The sequence below is a fragment of the Elaeis guineensis genome, chromosome 12 (genome assembly GCF_000442705.2).
Source record: "Elaeis guineensis isolate ETL-2024a chromosome 12, EG11, whole genome shotgun sequence".
Classification (NCBI taxonomy): Eukaryota; Viridiplantae; Streptophyta; class Magnoliopsida; order Arecales; family Arecaceae; genus Elaeis; species Elaeis guineensis.
Genome location: NC_026004.2, coordinates 17,723,940 through 17,744,450, shown reverse-complemented (window position 1 = coordinate 17,744,450; position 20,511 = coordinate 17,723,940). Strand labels below are relative to the sequence as shown.

Genomic DNA, 20,511 nt, shown 5'->3' with positions numbered 1-20,511 from the left:
GTACGATAGAAATCCATGTGCTCCAAGTTCCATCTCTATATAAGCACTATTCCATCATACAGACCATTTGAAGGAATAGAGAACATAGTCCAATGAGCATCAATTTTCTTATGAAGTTTATTAATAGAATCTCAGAGAGTCTAGTCTCCAGAAAGTAGAAAATATTTGGTCGATGATTTCTAACTAATATATGAAAATTATTAATGAAAGACAGCTTTGCCGCCTCTCTGTAGTTCCACATTATAATATTCATCAGGCAAAAAAAGATGGCAAGGAATCATATACTTGGCCGTCATATTGCACTAGCCTCTGCATCATCACTTTTGGAGGAAGATTATTGGCCTCCACTTCCACCAATGTATCCAACTCCTCTCTTGTTTTCTTGTTAGAAACATATGACTCATCATCCATTTATAAGGTACAATTGGTATGAGGCTCAATCTTCTTTCGAAGGATAAAAGCATGAGACTATGTTGCTTTTAGATAGGAATGTATGGTCCATTGGTATGATGATGGTTATCTATATCATCACCAACTTCATGCGGGGCAAAAGACTCTATTTGCAATAATGTTAAACTAAGTTCACTTGCTTTAATAACAGGTGCTTCAATTGGAGATTTTGATTGGATTAGTCTTTGTTCTTTTGGTCTCCCAGTAATAGAACTTCCCAAGCTCCCAATGTTGTCATCTTGGATTACGATGACCTTTGGTTCGGGCCGTGGAGGGGATGGGCTCTCTTGCCTTGGATTATCGGTATAAGTGGGCCGTTTGTGTTTATCTTGTTTTAGAGCCTCTAAAGGAATGTTTAAATCCTGTGAAATAATATCCATTCCCACCATCTCAAGATTAGTAGCATTCAAAATGCCAACTTCCTCATCCATATCCCGCAACATCAGAAATTTTAAAGACGTGCCCACGTTCCCATCCCTATTGGTTATGTAACCAAATTTGCCAGCTCTCCCTCTACCATTGGATGTCCTCCAACAGCCTATCATTCCTCTGATTGCCCAGTCTGTTGATTCATAGATTTGCCCCTGGACATGATCCAATCTCCTACCAACCTCAAAGCTCTTTCTCGGCTTCATGACGGTGCCATCTATTAGAATTCTTGAAACAACCATCCATAGCCCATAGACTCTGTTCTCCTCCATCCTCAACCTCTCAGCTTCTTCTCTAATTACATGACAATACCTATCCTCAAGATGACCAACTCTACCACATAGATAACATAACACCGGAAGGTTTTCGTATTGAAAAAATTACCACCATTTCCTTCCCTTCATAATAATGTCCACCACTAGATGCTGAGGCTTTGAGAGATCGATTTATGCATAAGCTTTCACAAAACCATCCCTAATAACTTCTTTAGTGAAGTTATCAATGAACTTAAAAATACTAGCAGTTGATGCAATACAAAGAAGCATGCCCCTCTCCCACAACTCTATTGGAAGATCCGAAAATTTGATCCACCCTATAGCAAATGAGATGGACTCTTGCCCAGCACCAAAGTTAGGCCTCTATGATTCTAGAGCAAAAATTTGGCCGGCAACTATTTACGGACCATTCTTCATCATCCAATTCTTATGCTCCTCTATTTCAAAACAAATAACACAAGGGCCAACTGAGAACAGGATGACCTTGAACTTACCATTCTCAGACCATCGTAGCTTTAGTTCGAAAGGATGACTTTGAACTCACCATTCTTAGACCATCGTAGCTTTAGTTCGAAAGGATGACTTTGAACTCACCATTCTTAGACCATCGTAGCTTTAGTTCTTCAGATAAAAACTACAGAAGGAGCCCTTTACCTAATAGCTTTCCTGTCAAGGAGTTAGCCCACCGTCTTCTTGCACCATCAATCTCTTCGTCAGTAAAAACAATGGACTTTGTGAATCTCTATTGCAAATGGGTAATCTCAACCTCAAAAATTTCTCATGTCTCCCAACAATATCTTCTCCTACCTTGAAGAACATCAGCAAAGATCGATCCCATTCATCTTGAGATTGCTCCTTGTTTTATTTATGGTTGCAGTCCACAGTGCCACTACTTTTAGCTCCCCTTGGATCCAGAGGAGGAGGCTGTCCCACCATCATCGAGGAGGGGCTGAACAAACATCGACCTTGATAGAGATGAGACTGAGTAGCACTATGTAAATGATTAGATCTTATGCTCGATTTATGCCTTAATCCACCCTATATCCATCACCTCGTATTGTTTTGCTATGGGATTTCAGACTTCACACAAACCAACTTCCACAAACGCAACAGAACCAGACAGGAACCACAGCAAACTAGCAAACGCTTCTTCCAGCAATAGGTGAATTGCCAGACAGTTCATCAGATCACAATTATAGCACAAATCCATAATTTGAGCATCTCCCCAGACGATGGTGAAAGCCCGGGCATAATCAAGAATGGTTATAAAGTTGGTTAACTGGAAATATGCCAAAAGCCATCAGCATCAAATCCATGCAATTGGACAAATTAGATGAAACAGATACAAAAAATATTGCCAAATTAACAAGCCTTGTCACAAAAGGGGGCCAAAATAAATTAGCACGGGAATAAAGTATATTGAAACGAATAATAGTGCTTGGTAAATACTGTTTTGCTTTTCATGAAAAACTTCCAAGCACCAGAAGTATACAATTGCAGTTTTCATACTGCATCCCAACTATTTAGAACGCCACACTACTTTTTGCCTTTATGGTTGCGCCATGGTAAAACCATCGGCCTTGATCCTGAAACACAACAAAATTCATAAAGGTATTATATCGCCACCTATTTGTGCTGCTTCCCTTCAAGAATATGGAACTGGTAGAACTCAGCTCTCCTACTACCCACTTTTGGGAGAGCGGTAAGGTCTGCAATGATTGCAAAAAATGCCATGCATCAAAGTTCCACCTCATGAAGGTCATCCCCTAGAGATCCACCATTAAGCTGTACAGATGAGCTGCTGCTTGAACGAGTATGTGAAGTGTTGTTGGGCATGAAGAACGATGGCACAGTCTGTCCATCACCTGTGGGCTTAGTTTCAGCCACTTTAGGATTGAATGCATCCGTGTGAGATCCACTCCATGATGCTGCACGAGTCCGTGATAAGGGGCCATTGCCACTTTGGAATGTTGCCCCAGAACCCTTTTTCCCAGGAGTAATATGGTCCATGCTTGGAAATCGTTGCATGGATGGTGATGATGATGACGACGATGCCGAAGAAAATGATGCATCATTTAGAACTGATACAGACGGCTCTTCATGAATGGTGGCTTCTTGGCTGTCTTCTGCTATTGCTTCAGTTTTTGGTTCGTCAGATGTTGCAGGTGCTGTAGGGATGAAAAACTTGGCACCAGCCGCTGGCTTTAGAGATGGAGCTGAAGGTGACTGGAATGAGTTTGTCAAAGCTCCACCACCCTTATTGAACGTATCAACATATCTGACACAAAAAGAAGCAGTTGATATGTTTTGGTCCGATCATTTCTACACCAAATATAAATCTTGGAGCAACAGCAAGAGAGAGAGAGAATCTATCTACCTTGATCGAACTCCCATTCGACTACGAGCTGAGAATTGGTTTTGGGTGGGTGGAATGGGTGGGATCCCCGAACTATGTTCTGTGGGAGCTGAGGATTTCACCTCTGAACTACCACTAACAGCAAGACTTTCACTGCTTCTGAAGGCATTGTTTATGTTATAATCTGGCATACCATTCTGGACTGATGCTGCAGTTGGAGGTGGTGGTAGGGCAGCTTCCTCAGCTGGAGGCTCAGCACCTTCCTCAACCCATCTCTTAAGCTTTTGATCATAATAGAACTTGTTTTGTTCACCCAGTTTTGCCTTTGGTCATATGATTTAGCCAATGCATGACATACAGATGTATAAGTTCAAGTCATGAAACAAGCTGGGAAAAATACAAATGGATTATATCAAGTACCTGGCGGTGGGATCTTGAGACCCAACCCATAGTTTTCTGAAGAAGACTTGAGCCAATGCGCCCAAAACGTGATCCCTCTGCTACTGACACTTTGCTTTGAGGACCATCTGAGCCTGCATCCTTTGATGAGTTCTGTGTGAAGTCAGCAAAGACCATTGAATTTTCTTTTTCCAACAAAGAATTCATCATAGTATTGCTGAAGATGATTAGCAAAGAAAGCAAACAATAATTTCACAGTAATAGACCTATACAGTGCAAGTCATCAATTTACAAGAAGAAGTTGAGTTGCAAAACAACAGCTTCTTTTATCTGAGCAGAGAGGCCCACCTGCTTAGGGCTTCTACCAAAATCTGGCTCAGAAATGCTCCTGTTGTGCATACTCTTCCTACCACTATCACTTGTCCACTCACTCATGGCCTCCACCGAAGCTGATGGAATTAAAGATGACATGGCCATTGTTGATTGACTATTTGCCACTTTTGGAGCCCCAGAGTAGATTTCTTTATCATTCACACTGCCTTGTGGCATCGGCGGCAGAGGCACTGGTGGTGCACCCATCATGCGGTGAAGGGATCTATCAAGCGAGGTAATAAATTTACCTACAAGTTTTCCTGGGGCCAAGTTTGTGCTGTATCCACCCTACAGAAGTAACAAGAGAATGATCAGAAAGACAACAATATGACTGGAGAAGCTTACAATCAAATCATTCACTGCTCCAGATTACCTGCTGGTGGGTTTTCAACCGCTCCTCCAGGGATGAAAACAGCAATTTCCACATTTCCACCTCAGGAGTGCGGCCAGAATTTTTCAGCAACTTTAATGAGGCTTGACAATACCTAAATTAACCATCCAAACATAAGCTAAAGCATAAGTAATAATGAAATGGAAACAAAAACTATGACCCACCTTAATGACTCAGGAACCTTTCCCATGTCGGCCAGCATGTAGGCATAGATTAACTTGTATGGTTGAAAAGGTAGGAGGACAAACTGTGAGTTCCCAAGCACCTTTGAGTATTCATATAATTCTGTTCTCTGAACAGGTATTTTACAGGTTAAGTCAGTCTATAAATCAATGTACAACACAAAGTAATAAAAAATCTTGAATATGATGAGAATCCAAGCAAATAATGAAACATCAATACTGCTGTTGCAAATTAACAGACAAGAATCGGATAGGAATTGAAAGAAAAATAAATTAGGAGGAAATGATGGAAAAGAATTTCTAATTCTATTGGATATACTTGCACTGTCTGGCATATAAAATAAAAATGTTCAGCCTTATCCCTTCTGCATGGAGTTGATATCATGGCTTAGGGGTGTATGATCCAATAAAGTTTGAGAAAAAATTTACAACAGGTTCTTGATGTGATGTCAACCATTTAGAACTAATGTCATACTCCTAGCTCAAGAACTTGGGCAAAACATAGGCCTATCATGAAACATAGATAAGGGCAAAGACCACCTATACTGGTCACATAAGATAATGCAACTACAAAGCACCTCTCCAGAATCCATCTGGACTTAAAAGAATATAGAAGAAGAGGGAAAGGTTTAAAAAGAGGATTACATCATGGGGCCTGAATAATTAACCAAAGCAAATAAGAACACAAATTATGAAAGGCTAATTGCATATATACTCATCACAAGCACAATCCTGCACATGTACAAGTGGTTCATCATGGACACAAGATGCCTTGCTTAAGTTCCTCCCACCTTGTGCGATAGGGACCATCAATTTTCCCCATTCTCTTCCTATTACGTTGGACTGAACCCTAAAATCTATACATTTACTTGGGATACTTTACATGAAATATAGCAGGGATAATTCTTCTAATACATGCTGATACAAGGTATTAGGTATGTCTCCCACGTTGCCTTAAAATATCTGGTGAACAGCTTGAATTTTCCATGGGGTGGATTGGAACATTCTAGACATGTGGAATTTCTATACAAGCAGAAATGACAGTGGGAAATACCTTCAAAAGACTGAAAAAGGGTACTATGCCTTGGATTACAGTGGCTATTTCCGATAAGCATCAAAATCAAAAGTTCGCACAGGCACATCGATCTATCTTATATTAAATTGATCAACAATGCGAATCCATATCAAGAAACTACTGTCAAGATGAAAGATGTAGATTCCGCATGTATAACATGTAAGCGGTCCCCTGAACTAAAGAACACAATTATCCCATGGATGCCAATGACTTTAGGGTGAGCTAACACAGCCTGGTGAAAAGTAGGCTGCATTAAGGGATCTTTTGAGGCTGATATAATTTCAGATTTCAATGATAATTTATCTAAAAGGAAAACTTCAGTAAATAAATAATAAAATTAAAAAAGAAAGAAGAGCTGGGCAATAAGGAGAAGAGGGAAGCATAGGGAGACCAGGAAGGGAGAGAAAAGTAGAGAAGACAAGCACCACAAAAATGGGGATTATCTTGCTCCATGCCAATAGCATTGAACCCTATCTAAAGCAAATCCTAACAAGCAAGCAAAAATGATATCTCCAAAGTCCACCATCAGTGGCCAGCTAGAGGTTCTTACTTTATTGGTGGAGAGAAAGAGAAAGTTAAGGATGAGAGGGACTAGGAGGGGGGCATCTGACTATTTAAATATTTATGTATTATTTCGGCAATTTCACATTGAAACAATTACAAATTCTTTGTAAAATAAAATGTTCAGAGAGTAATTTTGTATCGACCATACCACTCATAGTCTAACACATGATATTAGAAATGTCCAATTCAAGATAATGAATAACCAAACCTGCAACAAAAAATTTACTCGCTCTCCATACCTCCTTTGGAATCCAACACCAAAATGCTTCTAAATGTTTGAAAGACATGGAAATTAAAATTTAGACCAGAGAAAATGCTCCCCAACATTTAAAGAAATAAAGAAAAGAAAAAAAATGGATTAAACAACCTATATATGCATCACAGTCAGCTGCATGAGTTATTTTCAGTGGAAGTTCCAGGACCAAACCCAATTTCACTGGTCCATGCTCCATGCTGAAACTTAAATTTTCGCTTTCTGTTGCAGAATTTCCAAACAAAATTGCAAACCATGACTCTTAAGGCCTGCCATGGCTGAGAAAAATGCAATGAATCTAGCATACAAGACTAGCGGGATGAACATGGGAAGCTCCGACCAAGGGAAACATGCCAATGGTGGCAATTTGCAGGACAGCTCTGCCAGGGTAGCATGGCTAGGGCTATTGTTGCTAATGGAGTAGAAGATCTGGACTCCTTCAAGATAAAGAACATTCTACGGCATTGACATAGCACCAAGCGGCCAGCTCTGAGAAGAGGAGGCCATCAATAACATTGGCGATGGTGCAGCCGATGCATGCAAGAATGCTGAAATTAGGCCAGCTTGAGGAGGACTGGAGCTTCTAGACGACAGGCAAGAAATGGTGGTCATGGCCTAAGAGATGGGAGGCGAGGAGGAGGGAGTGGCGGTGACATGAAAGGTGTTAAGGTGAAGGCAGAGCTTTTGTGACAGTGGGGTATAAGAAAATAATATGGCAATAGGAGCAACAAATGGAAGGAAAGATAGAAGATTTGCTGTTGGGTGAATAAAAACCTCAGGGTATTTCAGTATATAAATCACCAAAACTGACCAAAATTGATTTACTCTCATGGTGCAAACTTTATCGTCTCACAGAAGGAAAAAACATGGGGAAGGGAGAGGGAGCGATATTGTCGAGTTCCCCATGCAACATAACTGTAGTCCCTAAACAGAATGGTAAGCATATATCACATCTTCATATCATGTTAATACTTTACGATGCCAGTTGGATGTAAGAATTACAGGGAACAGAAGGACCATACAAAAAAAATGTAAATAAAAGAAAGCAAGCTAGAATTATTTGAGACCATAGAACTTAATATAACCCTGAGAAGCCACTAACCCTAACAAAGAAGGAGGTGCACATGCAACCAAATAAATTGAAAACATACTAGACAGGACCTGAATAGCTTCTGGACTGGCATAAGTTCGTGGACATTTCCAGTGGTCAGAACCAATAAGGCACAGTCTTGCACTGTCAGAATATGACTCGAAGTTCGCCTCTGCAACCAGGTAGCAGGTATGTGCAGCAGTTACCTATAACCAAAGAAATGTGTAAAATGTATCATATTAAGTACATTTCAGTATAATATTTTTCAAAAAAAAACTTTATTAAAGAGAAAAGGATAAACCACAAACCTCTCCTCTCTCTTTCCACAGGCAATCTCCAAGATGAATTATTACCAGTTCATCATCCTTTGTCCTATTTGCAGTTATTATGGCCAGATTCTCCTCCCAGTCATCCAACATGCCACTCGCCTGAGTCTGAATCTCATTAGAGAACATGAAATGAGCTCACAAATGCCATGCAATCATAAAGATATTAAAAAGACAAGATGCTAGATCAATCTTAGATCAAGTTTTAGCATCAACCTCCAAGAAATCAATATGTTCAGTTTGAATCTTTGAAGTAGGATTGAACAAAAGATCACCCAAGGGTTAATAATGTTATCCTATCTTACCCATGAAAAGTATTCACATAATTGAGCAGTTATTGCCCATAAAGTAACACATGTTGAAGATTCTGTAGAACAAGATATCCATGTAATTCAAAAAGCATGGATTAAGGAGCAGCAGAGACAATATAGGCTACAAGCAAAATCAGCGATTGGCTGTTCGAAGAGATAAAATCACCTCAGCAGGTTGTTGATATATATTTGCTGCAGCATACAAACTACTGGAGGAGCTTCCTGCAGAAAAAACATCTGCAGGCTGCCCAGCAATAAGAAGGCATAATGTACGTAAAGGCGATCCAGATATAAACTGATGATGTGCCATTTTCTTCACAGTATCAACATAAAACTGCAGTTCAGTAAAAAAAACAAATGAGATATAACGATTTTCAAACAAAAGAAAACAATAACTTCATTTTTTTAGTGAAGATGCATAGAGCAAGAAATTGGATAATAAAAAGCAAAACCAGCATAAGATGCAAGCAAATAGCATAAAAGGTTGAAATAGTGTCACAAACCTTCTCGCCAAGCTGTGCTGCAAGAACAAGGGCAGGGCCCCACAACTGACCTTCTTGTGCACATTGGAGGGCCTCTTTCCTTCTACCAGAAACAAGAAGGTTTTGTACCTCAACTGCAGTTGCCTAAAACAGGTAGAAAATGCAAATTGATGTCTGAAAGAGCATTTTATGAGAACACTTCAGACAATGTAGATTTAAAATTTAAGAAATACCCGGATCTGTCCCTCAGAAGGAAGATTTTGCATACAATGTATGAAGGATCCATACTCTCTCAGCCGAACGCTATTCCTTTTAGTGGATGCAAAAAGCTTAGTTACTGCCATTTCTGGACCATCAGTTTCCTGCCAAGAGGGAAATAAAATGATTGAAATAATAAACTGTTAAGAACTCAAGACGTACAAATGAAGATATATCTTGGCAATTCTCAAACGACCATAAATACATTTTTATAGAAAGTAAAAATTTCTCACTTCATATATACCTTTGTCTATAATAGGCAAAGATCATAGATCCCATAGAAACAGCTGGCCAAAAACAAGCTATTGCTTTAGATAGACCAAATGACAACTCGGCTGGATTTCCACAATTTCTTTCGACCTTTTCCTCATCAAAGACCATATATTATTATTTTTACTTCACAATGTTCACATTGATCGCCAGATCCCACCACCTAGCCCACACATGTTAAGCATCCACACCTAGTTTTAATCTCACACATTTTTGACTTGACTACTGCTTAAAAGCAATGCTCCACAACTTTGCCAAGTCATGGAGAAAATTGGTCAAGGGTTGGATGGCTCATTTCCTTTCCCTTTACATAGATTTATCCTACTTACTGCCCCATCATAAGAGCATGCAAGTTTCACGATAGAAAATAAAGACACTAATCCATCTACTCCAACTCTTCAGGAAACCAAATTTGCTCAGCATGAGCTGTAAACACAAGCTAAAGAAGTTCATGAAATCACATTTGAATATTAGGCCCAGTAATTATCCTTAGATCTCATATTTCATACATCTAAATCAAGCATAGATATCTCACAGAATCATGGATTAAGGACAATTCTGAGCAAGCCTGCTAGTTTCACTGAGCACCTTGTTCCCTAGGAGTTTTATAGATTACATATAGACTACAGAGTTTAAGCAAATTACTACTTTGTATGCTGATATTCCACCTCTCCCTTGTAGGCTGATCATAGTGAGATCACTTACACGGTTAACTCTGAACAATCATCGAATCTGCTACATGTTTTAGTATGTTGAATCTGTATCATATGTAGTATAGATATTAGTGATCTGACTGTTGTGCCTTGTATATACAGTTCAATTGATCACCATCCAAATATCCTCTATAAAACTTGCAAGAGTCTGCACCATGAAAATGGCAGCCTCCAACACTCTCCCCTAAGCTGTCATACAAATTGTTCACCAATGCTTCTAACTAGAAGCTATAATGGCAGTCTCTTAAAACCTGATATTACCATGCACAAGGAGCTCTTTTTATTCACTCCAACCCGCAACACAGATGTTCCATGACATAATATTTATAAGCACACAAGCTTGCCTTTGTTCCTTAATATGGGCAACTTTATTAAATCACATTTCCTTTTGCATCGATAGTTAGCGGTCTTAAACCTAAGAAACTGATCCTCTAAAAAGTGTACGGCATTTTGATAAGGCTGTTCTTGCTCTAAATTCTAAGTAGTTCCACCAACAATCAGTTTTTCCTGTCAAATATAAATCCGACAATGTTGCTTAAATTCAAATTTAACTGGTCTAAACATTTTCTAGCTTTTTAAAAATAAAGATCCACTTCCCGAAACTCCAAGCAAGTCAAGCTAATGAAGTCCCCGAGGGCTACTAATGCAAATTATTACAGGTCTAATCCACCATTTTCAAATAATCTCCTTTGTGATGTCTTCCATCTCAGAATTTCTGACTTTTCTATCATAATGAACCAATCCCTACTTCCTATTTAATGCATCTATTTAATAAACCATAGCACCTTTTATTACCCAAAGCAATCAGTGGCATGCTTCAACATACCACTACAATGTAAGAAATGGAAGCAAAGGTTTAAAAAGGGATAAAGGGGACAAAGTGACAATAGAAGATCTGTTTTCGGAGCATAAGGGAGCTAACTTAGGCATGGAGCAACAAGCTCTAGCATTGACCAGTGTATTTTGACTGCTTAGAAAACAAGTTCATGATCAAGGTTTTGCTTTTGTTACACAATAGGTTAAAGGGGCTTCTCGTAATAGTCTATACAGTCTTTTAAGAGTCACTTGCTATAAGGCAGGTTGTTAAGGGGCTATAAAACAGTAAGGGCCCATTCTTTGGTGGATAAGTATTATGAGAAAGTTGGTCAATTTTCTCATTAACCAACTTATCCATGTTTTCATGTTTCTCTAGATAGGTAAATTATTTTCTTATGGATAGTATTTACTCATGAAATGGGAGAAAGTCATGCTCTCATGTTTCTCTAGATAGGTAAATTATTTTCTCATGGATAGCATTTACCTATAAAATGGGAGAAAGTCTTATCCACCTAAGAAGTGGGTAAGTCATTTTCCCATCAACCGAAAAAATAATCTTTTTATTTCATTCTTAATGTATTCCTCACCTTATAATAATAATATAATTATATACAATACTATCTTATATAATATAATATTATATTATAATAATAATAAGATATAATATAATGTAATAGTATATTGTTTTAATAAATTAATATTATATATTATATTATAATTATAATTTATTTTATATAATTTATTATTTATTTATATATAATATATTATCTATATTATTGAATATATATTATATAATATTATATATTATAACATATAAAATATAATATATTATACTGTATCATTATATATAAGAATATTTATATAATAAAAGATATTATAAAAAATATGTATAAATCTCAGCAACTTATCGAGAAAACTAGTAATGCAAAAGAACATGGATAATAGATTCTCTAGTCATTTTTTAATACATAAAAGAACATAGATAAATTATTTTGCTGTCTAAGCCTTGCCTGAAAAATACTTATTCAGAAAAATATAGATTCCTGAGTAAGCTTTTTACCCTCAAAAGAATAGGCCCTAAGGTAAAGTGATAGATACCCACATGGTGTGCCTTAAAATACAATAAATAAATTAATTAGAAGTAATAAATATATTAAAATAATTGATTGAAAGGAGAGGAGCAATTTAAGAAAACAATTCTTCATTTATTTGAGACCAAATGGCATATCAAGCAGAAAACTTAGAATTTCCCCTACAAATTATACAAATGACATCAACTATCCACAAGGAAAATGCCTCAGTTATTCAAGTTAGTGCAGCAAATAGCAATACCAAATGATGAATCAAAGTACAAATTTATAAGTAAACAGCTGGTCAAAAATATGAATAGCTTGTCACTAAAGTCTTAGGACACCAAAAACAATGAAAAAGCATATGTAGTTTGCTGCCCTTTCATGTTAAATAGTATACTCCAAGCATTGATGGGGCCTAGGGGACCCACAAAGGGCATTTGGTATGAGGTGATCCATCCATGATTAAGGGTGATACGGGCAGAGGTGATGAAATCACCGTATTTGGTTGCACTATGGTGATCCTATGTGGCGGTGATTTCAAATCATCCTCACTCTTCAAATCACCCTCCACACCAGTGATGAAATACCCATCCTTGAGATCAGAAATCTAAGATCACCATCGAACAGTGATCTTGGGCTGAAATATAAGGACAAAAATATCCCTCAATTTAGCAAAAAAAAATTGATATATCAATATACTGTTAATATATTATATCGATATTGTATATCTACTATTATATTATATTGATATTATATATTAAATTATAATATATTATCAATCATGTTATTGTCATATTATATTCAATGATAAATTAGAGTAAAAATATCTTATTATACTTTATATTTATATAATAAAATATTTAATATATTACTTTTATTTGCCTCATTTTTCTAATCAAAATAAATATTCATATTAATAAATAATATATTATAAGTATAAATAAAAATATTAATTGTATAACAACAATTAATATATTTTCATAATATTAACAATTTATAAGACTAATATATATATATATATAGAATCTACTAATTATTAATATATTAATAAAGTTATTAATATTTTATTTATAATATATTATATATGATTAATAAATATATTTTTATGGAATATATTATGCATAGTTTTGATATTATATAATTAATAATCTTGGGTTCCTATGGAATACCAAACAAATTACTCGTGGATATCCAAGGATATTTAATCACTGGACCATGACCTACCAAAAGCAGTGATCTCAGATCAATAGTAATCAAATCACCACAGAATTTGGATCATTGGTGATTTTAGATCACCGTGATGATCCCATTTGGGTCAACAAGTTCACGTCAAGGTTTTGCTTCCATTACAGAATAGGTTAAAGGGGCTTCTCGTAATAGTCTATATGGTCTTTTAAAAGTCACTTGCTACAAGCAGGTTGTCAGGGGGCTGTAAAACATTAAAGCAGCATGGCAGATACCCACATGGAGTGCTTTAAAATACAATAAATTAATTATCTAGAACTCATAAATATACTAAAACAATTGATTGAAAGAAGAGAAGCAATTTCAGAAAATAGTTCTTCATTTATTTGAGACCAAATGGCATATCAAGTAGCAAAAAATTACAATTTCCCTTACAGATTATACAAATGACATTAACTATCCACAAAGAAAATGCCTCAGTTATTCAAGTTAGCGCAGCAAGTAGCAATACCAAATGATTTAGCGCAGCAAGTAGCAATACCAAATGATGAATCATAAGTACAAATTTATAAGTAAACAGCTGGTCAAAAATATGAATAACTTGTCACTCAAGTCTTAGGACACCGAAAACAATGAAAAAGCATATGTGATTTGCTGCCCTTGCATGTTAAATAATGTACTCCAAGCACTGATGGGGCCTAGGCAACCCGCAAGGTGCTGGGTTCAAGTCCCAAGTGGTGCACTTGGGGATTTGGCCTGGGTAATTAAATTTTGGATGGGTTCCCCCCCTACTTCTACCAAAAAAAAAAAAAACGGGTAGCTCAGGATTTAACTGGTGAGATTGGACCTTCCAATAGTACACTGTATCTTTGACCCTATATATATATATATATATATATATATATATATATATATATATATATATATATATATATTTGTTTTGATCCTTATGTAGCATAAGCAGCAAACAACTTTTCCTAGTTAGCCTTACTTGTCCAAGTCAACTTTATGCGACCTAACATACCAATCACTGTCAGCCCAATCCTTGTCCTTCTTTTCCCTTTTAATCTGAGTGTGGAATGAAAGATTGTCTCTCATAACTGCAGGATCTACTTTTAAGTCCTATAGGGTGTAAAAGGAAAAACAAATTACTGCACAATCAGATCTATGACTACTTTATGAATCTATATCTTTTCCTTCTTCTTTCACCTTCTCATAATTCTCTCTTTTGGTTTCTATTATCGACTTATGGCTTCGTCTTCACCTGAGGAACCTGAGAGATGTCTTCCTGCTTCTTTCACATTTAATTTCATATTTAGGCTTTGATAATGAAGATCAACACAAAGATCTACATGCAACATAAAGGACACAGAAACTAAGCAAGGGGATTGCACTTTGTTTTAAGTTCATTGTAGAAGTTTGGACCAAACCACCTGCTCAAAAAACATGAAGTTTCAGTTATTGACACTGAAATCTCATAGATAAAGTAGCTTGGTTTTATACAGTTATTGACACTCCTTTGTTCTCCTTGTTTTATCAGCACCTAAAAGGAGGTACAGGTGAAGAGTATCCTTGAATAGTTTCCAATAACAGCAATTCTCCTTTTCAACTAGGCCGAAGATATGAAATAGATGCCCTTAAATCTTGTTGCTTCTTTCTTTCACCCTCGAGATGGGATGGAGATGGAAGAACAGGTCTAGAACAATTCACAGTTGTGCCACCAGCGTTCAAACCAAGAAGGATGGATGGTAGTGGGTTCTGCTGCCTTGACCTTCAAAGATTTTCGCTACCGGGGTGCTGCTTTCTCAGGGAAGGAAGCAGTAACTATGATGCAATTGCATCAGCTATGAGCTAAAGGATAACTAAAAATAAAGAAAAGTAACTGGAAGATAAAATTATGTATTAGTCATTTGATTGCCGAAGGGCCCTTCTTCAAATTACAATTTAGTATTTATACATCTCCTTATTAATCGTCAGACAATTGCCCAGAACTGGAAGATAAAATAAAGTATTAGTCATTTCATTGCCGAAGGTCCCTTCTTCAAATTACAATTGAGTATTTATACATCTCCTTATTAATCGTCAGACAATTGCCCATCTCTTGCATTGGCACCTGTCATCTCTGGTTATCATCACCTCTCACACTTTCTTTTGATGGTTTCCATAGTCAAAACTAGTTGTATGTCCCACTTTCCACATCCTAATGCTTGGGTAACCGCCTCACATTCCGCCTCTGCTCTTCATCCTATATCTGGCCAATGACTTAGTTGCGTGAATAATATAAAACATTATCAGCCTTTAGATCAACACTTAGCCTCTTGACTAGGCTATAATCACCCATGCTCCCGCCCTCTTGGGGACTCAACTATGCCTAGAGTAGTCACTCGGCCTATCTTATGTGATGCCACATAGTAACTCAATTGGCCGACCCAGTCTATCCTCAGTCCATCCTTTAACAACTCGACCTTCCTCAAACTTGGTTAGGTGACATTGTTTAAGCCGATCTCTATCATGATGTAAGATGTCTTCAAAACACTTCCCATTAATAGCTTCCCAACTCGTCCTGTTAAATCAAATCTATGCACTCAGCCAACCATTCAATATTGAGGTTAAAGGTTATTATTACTTAGCTTCCGGCACCACCACATGACCACTATCTAATTGGCCTTTCAGCCACCACAACCAGTTAGGATGTGATATAAACAGTGCTTCATGCTTCTTATAAATAGGATAGAGGTCATTCATCCCATTTATTGATCATTTGATATAGCACGAATACAACACAAGGAGATAATACAAACAGCTTGGAACACACATTCAGAGTCAAACATACCCACACAAAAAAGCACTTATTATTCTCCTTTTTTATGTTAATTATCTTCTAATTCGCCCACATGGTTCATCACATTTTATTGATTTAAAATTCACAATTCTCTTTTAAAGTTTGAACGATCCGATATACAGATTTATCTAGTTGGTTGTTACCTTATTTTTCCCCTATATTAAAGGCACTTTGTTCAGTCTAACTGCAACCCAAGAAGGTGGACAGCTAATGCATTCCTGTTCTCCTCTTAATTAGGTTGGGAATCAAAAGGCAAAAGGTCAGAGTAGTTTATTCTTGATTAGAAGAACTACATCATGGAGAAAAAAGGCAATTTGTTGTAACATTCATGCAGTTTCTGAAAGACTTAAGGTCAGAGGCAAGACATTTTAGCCTCAGAAGGTGAGGCTTCAGCCTCAAGGTGGCTTTAGGCATAAAATTAGATATGTAATTCAGATAAACCATAGACAATGTGATAATAGCATGCAAAAGCCTTGCATGTTGCTCCATACCATCAGTTGTCTCCACTGATGTGAAGGAGAAGAAGGGCTCTAACATTGGCTTGGGATGGTCATAACTTTGTTGTTGGATGTAATAGAAACAATGAAAAGAGGAGTTTATATCTCTTGTTCAGACATGATATTTTTAAAGAATTGGCCAAGTTCCAGCACAACCTCATATTTTAGTTTAAAAAGAACTTACACAAGAATATAATCAGGAATAGAGGGCACTTTTACCCCAGAAAACATTAGAAGGTGTACATCTTGCAGACGGAAAATGAGTATTCCCGGAAAACAATGAAAATCCTTAATTTGACAGAAAATTACAAAAGGGGAATGTGTGGAAACTATCAAGAAGTTTATGAATGATCCAACATATCACCATAATTTTTTAAAAAACATACAAAGAAGAAGATCGAGAGGAAAATAGGTAAACTATGAAACATAATTATACAAGACAAATAAAAGCATAAAAATCTAAATCAGAGTTATAATTTCAAGATGCCACCATTCAACTAGAATAAGAGATACTAAAAATTTTAACATTACATTAACGTGGAAATAAGAGAATGACTACCTCTAGTGAAGGATCAGATCCAAAAGGAGATCGAAGTTTTCCATAATGTTGATACGATATTTTCAGCAATGAAAGAAGTAATCTCAGAAGTTCTTCTTTCTGGAAGTCCATGCCAAGAGATTCGCAGCTGGCAATCCTCTCATCAATCCATTTGTTTATATCTTTTGTTGCAGCATTCCCACCAACAAGCGGACCAGGGAAGGATTGTTGGCATAAAGCACGGAAATAATCAAAGGCTCCACCATTAATGGTGCTGGATGCATCAGTTCTATCCATGATAACTTCTGCTAAGTTCATAATTGAGACTGTTCCAACAGCAGTGCCCTTAATGCACAAAAAAACAAAGTTTAGTTGGAGAAAAGCTATTGAAAAAAGATCTGATAAAGTCAACTAGTAAAACTTGAGAGTTTCTAAAGCAACCCAAAAATGATTCTTATTAGCTAGATTCAAGTGAAACATGTTTAAAGCCCACCTGGCTTCCATAATCCAATTTTGTGCCAAAAGAGTTGACATCTTTCATGATTATGAGTTTCCCACCAAATCCAAAAGTGACCAATGCATGAGCAGGGCGCCCAGCCGATGATCTCCCTTCATGAGGAGAGGCAGAGAACTGAGAATAAGATGCATTAGCACCCTGAAATGGTTGCTGAGAATAGCCTATCGAGTTCTGAGTGCCATAGTAACTATTAGATAAATGTGACTGCAGGCTCTGCTCCACTTTCGGTTGATTAAACTGGTATGCCCTCTCAGCAGGAACAAAGCTCTGAGACCCGGCCATGCCATTACTTCTGCCATCATTATGATTTATAATGGGCTCAAAGGTCTTGAAACCTATTTGTTGATCTGTTTGACTTCCTGCATGTCCCATTGAGCTATAAAAGCTATTCAACTGCTGATTTCCAGGGAAACCTCCAACTTGTTTACTATTAGCAGTTGGTTCAGGCTGCCACATACTCTGTTGCACGTAGTTGCTTGTGGAGGAATTCCAATCACCTCCAAAATCTTGGCTACCCTGGCTCTCAACAGCGTATTGTTCAGATTGGCCAACTTCATCATATAAAGTTTGGTTCTGTTCTGAAAAACCAGCTGAAGAATGGACATGTTGACTCACCTCATCCTGAACTGTAGTTGATGCCATCTGTGTAGTCTGAGTATATGTCTCAAGAGTATACCACTGCTGGGTGTTTGTGTCATAATACCATCCTGGATATTGAGGATCAAATACCATATTCGGTGGATATTCTGTACTCACCTGAGAAGCTTGATTCCAGTTGGAAACACTACTCAATGTACTATCCTCTGCTATGGTCTCCAACACTGACTGAGCACTTTGCTGCAGATAAGAAACATCAGACCTCTCCGAAATAGACCCATCAACAACAGGCAGAGCCTTGTCTTCAAAGCTCACTTTGGCTTCATTCGCTGTGTTGTAGCTGCTCATTTGTCTGGTCATGCTTGCATCATAACCATCCACCTGATACCACTGCCCGGTACTCGGGTCATACTTCCAGCCTGGGTAAAGGCTCTCCCAATAATGAGCACCATTTGTCTCTGTAATCTGCTCATCACCTGAACCATAGAATTGGGTATCTTGTTGTTCAGAGGAACCAACATATGTATTTAGATTTTCTACCGTGTTTCCTATAAAACTAGTATTCAGGTCAGCATCAGATTTCAGCTTGTTAGAGGACCCATCAGCACCCACCATGGAGAAGTCCAAGTAGGGCTCGAACCCACCATTGTCAAGTTGTTGCGAGTTGACACTGAAAGCACTCCATTGCACCTCCTTCACAGTGGTTCCCTTCAATCCACCACTCTTCATTGTTGATGAACCTTGCGAACAGAATTCCATTGCAGGCTCTGCAGAACTTTCTAATTGGGCAACCTTATCATTGGAAGAATTGGAAGGCATACTCCCTTCTGCATCCAAATCATCCTTTTTGGAAGCCTCAGAAGACTCCAAGGTCCTGTTTTCTTGCCGGTCTTCCACTTCGCAGGCGAACCCAGCATCCCCCGAATCCTCCAACGAAGTACCGACGTCACCTAGGCTGAGATTAGACAAATCCCTTGCCATATCTGTAGCCTTAGAACGAGATCCATCGATCATAAATTCATCATCCACGAGCTTGTCGAAGAAATCCTCGTCCGTCTGGTCCTCCGCCTGGAACGGAGGAGGAGATGCCATCGGATCCCCAGAAGAAAACCACCACCTGAGCTAAAATTCCTTATCACCCCAAAGGTCAGAACTGAAGAAATTCCCCGAAATTAACAAACCACTGATCTACCCATCTGAAAACCCTTAAAGAGCGATTAAAACCCGTACCAAATCGAGCTAATCACCAGCCCAATCCCGGAACCTCCTCTCCTATTCCACCAAGATCCACAAAAAAACCATAACAGATCTCCAACTTCGACAGAAAAATTAAGGATTTCTTGGAGAAAAAACAATCGGGAAACCCAAAACGACAGAGATCTAGGGTTTCCTCCGATGCCTGCGAATCCGACACCAAAAGGATGGGAAAAAACGCAAACTTCCCGAAATCCAACAGGGAAAGCGATTAGATTGCGAGAAATTGAAGACTTACCGAAGATCCGGGAAGGCGCGGATAGATCAGATGAGGAGGAGGAGAAGAACACGGGGAGACGAAACCCTCGCTTTGAAACCAGCCGACATCTCACCATTCATCACAACCTCCGTTTTTTTTCCATTTTTTTCCCCTCTTTTGCTGTTCCAATTTTGGTTATATATATATCATTTATTATATATTTAATTATTCTTTCTTTATTTTTTACCTCCAGAGAATAAAACGGCAAACGAGAGTTCGACTTCTTGGAAGGACTTAAACAGAAATAAAGGAGAAGAGAAGGGGTTTCATTGAAAAGGAAAATTTAATATGGGGTGTTATTGAAATCACCAAGTGAAGAACTACTGCCTGAAATTTTAGACCAGCACATATCAACATGCCTCTATTTACTTGTAAAAATCAAGTTTCGATTTGGATATTTTTGTATCAAGTTTGCTGAACCAAACCCAATTGCTGATTGTAATCATGCTAAGAGATCGACCGGCCATGATTCAAAAGTCTTGGGTATTGGGCAGGCCAATTAAAATCTTATGTGGCATATTCTTGATCATCGAAGCATAAGAGTTGATGGACAGACAAGGCAGGGAAGCCTCGGAAAATTTCAAAGGTCCAAAATGGTTTAGATATGATCATGCCAGCTAGAATGTCAAAGTTGTTAATAGTGTTGAACAACTAACTGAATTGGACGGCGAACTAGGAAGAGCTAAGACTAAAGAAGATGAAGAAAAGGTGAGAGGATTGAAGAGAGAGATATATAT

At 37.8% G+C, this 20,511-nt stretch overlaps 1 protein-coding gene across 2 annotated transcripts; it reads right to left on the bottom strand.

Moving 5' to 3' along the window:
- Positions 1-2,526: 2,526 nt before the first annotated feature.
- On the bottom strand, positions 2,527-19,660 carry LOC105054979 (protein transport protein SEC16A homolog). Of its 2 annotated transcripts, none has more exons than XM_019854133.3 (13): positions 17,641-19,660; positions 17,169-17,492; positions 9,189-9,317; positions 8,977-9,099; positions 8,640-8,807; positions 8,145-8,270; positions 7,908-8,042; positions 4,837-4,964; positions 4,655-4,766; positions 4,258-4,569; positions 3,931-4,062; positions 3,532-3,833; positions 2,527-3,432 (listed from the first exon to the last, which is right to left on the bottom strand). In XM_019854133.3, exons 1-13 carry the CDS (start codon positions 19,351-19,353, stop codon positions 2,892-2,894), a joined length of 4,245 nt encoding a protein of 1,414 aa, XP_019709692.1. In that variant the 5' UTR covers positions 19,354-19,660; the 3' UTR covers positions 2,527-2,891. The 2 variants fall into 2 exon arrangements, with proteins under 2 accessions (XP_019709692.1, XP_019709693.1); XM_019854134.3 differs by having other exon boundaries at positions 2,593-3,432; positions 3,931-4,050; positions 17,641-19,568.
- Positions 19,661-20,511: the final 851 nt, after the last annotated feature.

Coding starts and splice junctions, on each gene's coding strand:
- LOC105054979 (XM_019854133.3), bottom strand. CDS start 19,353: ATGGCATCTCCTCCTCCGTTCCAGGCGGAGGACCAGACGGACGAGGAT. Junction 9,318..17,168: donor GATCTGATCCTTCACTAGAG/GTAGTCATTCTC, acceptor CCCTCTTGGCAG/GAAACTGATGGTCCAGAAAT. Junction 4,570..4,654: donor GGTTGAAAACCCACCAGCAG/GTAATCTGGAGC, acceptor TTACTTCTGTAG/GGTGGATACAGCACAAACTT.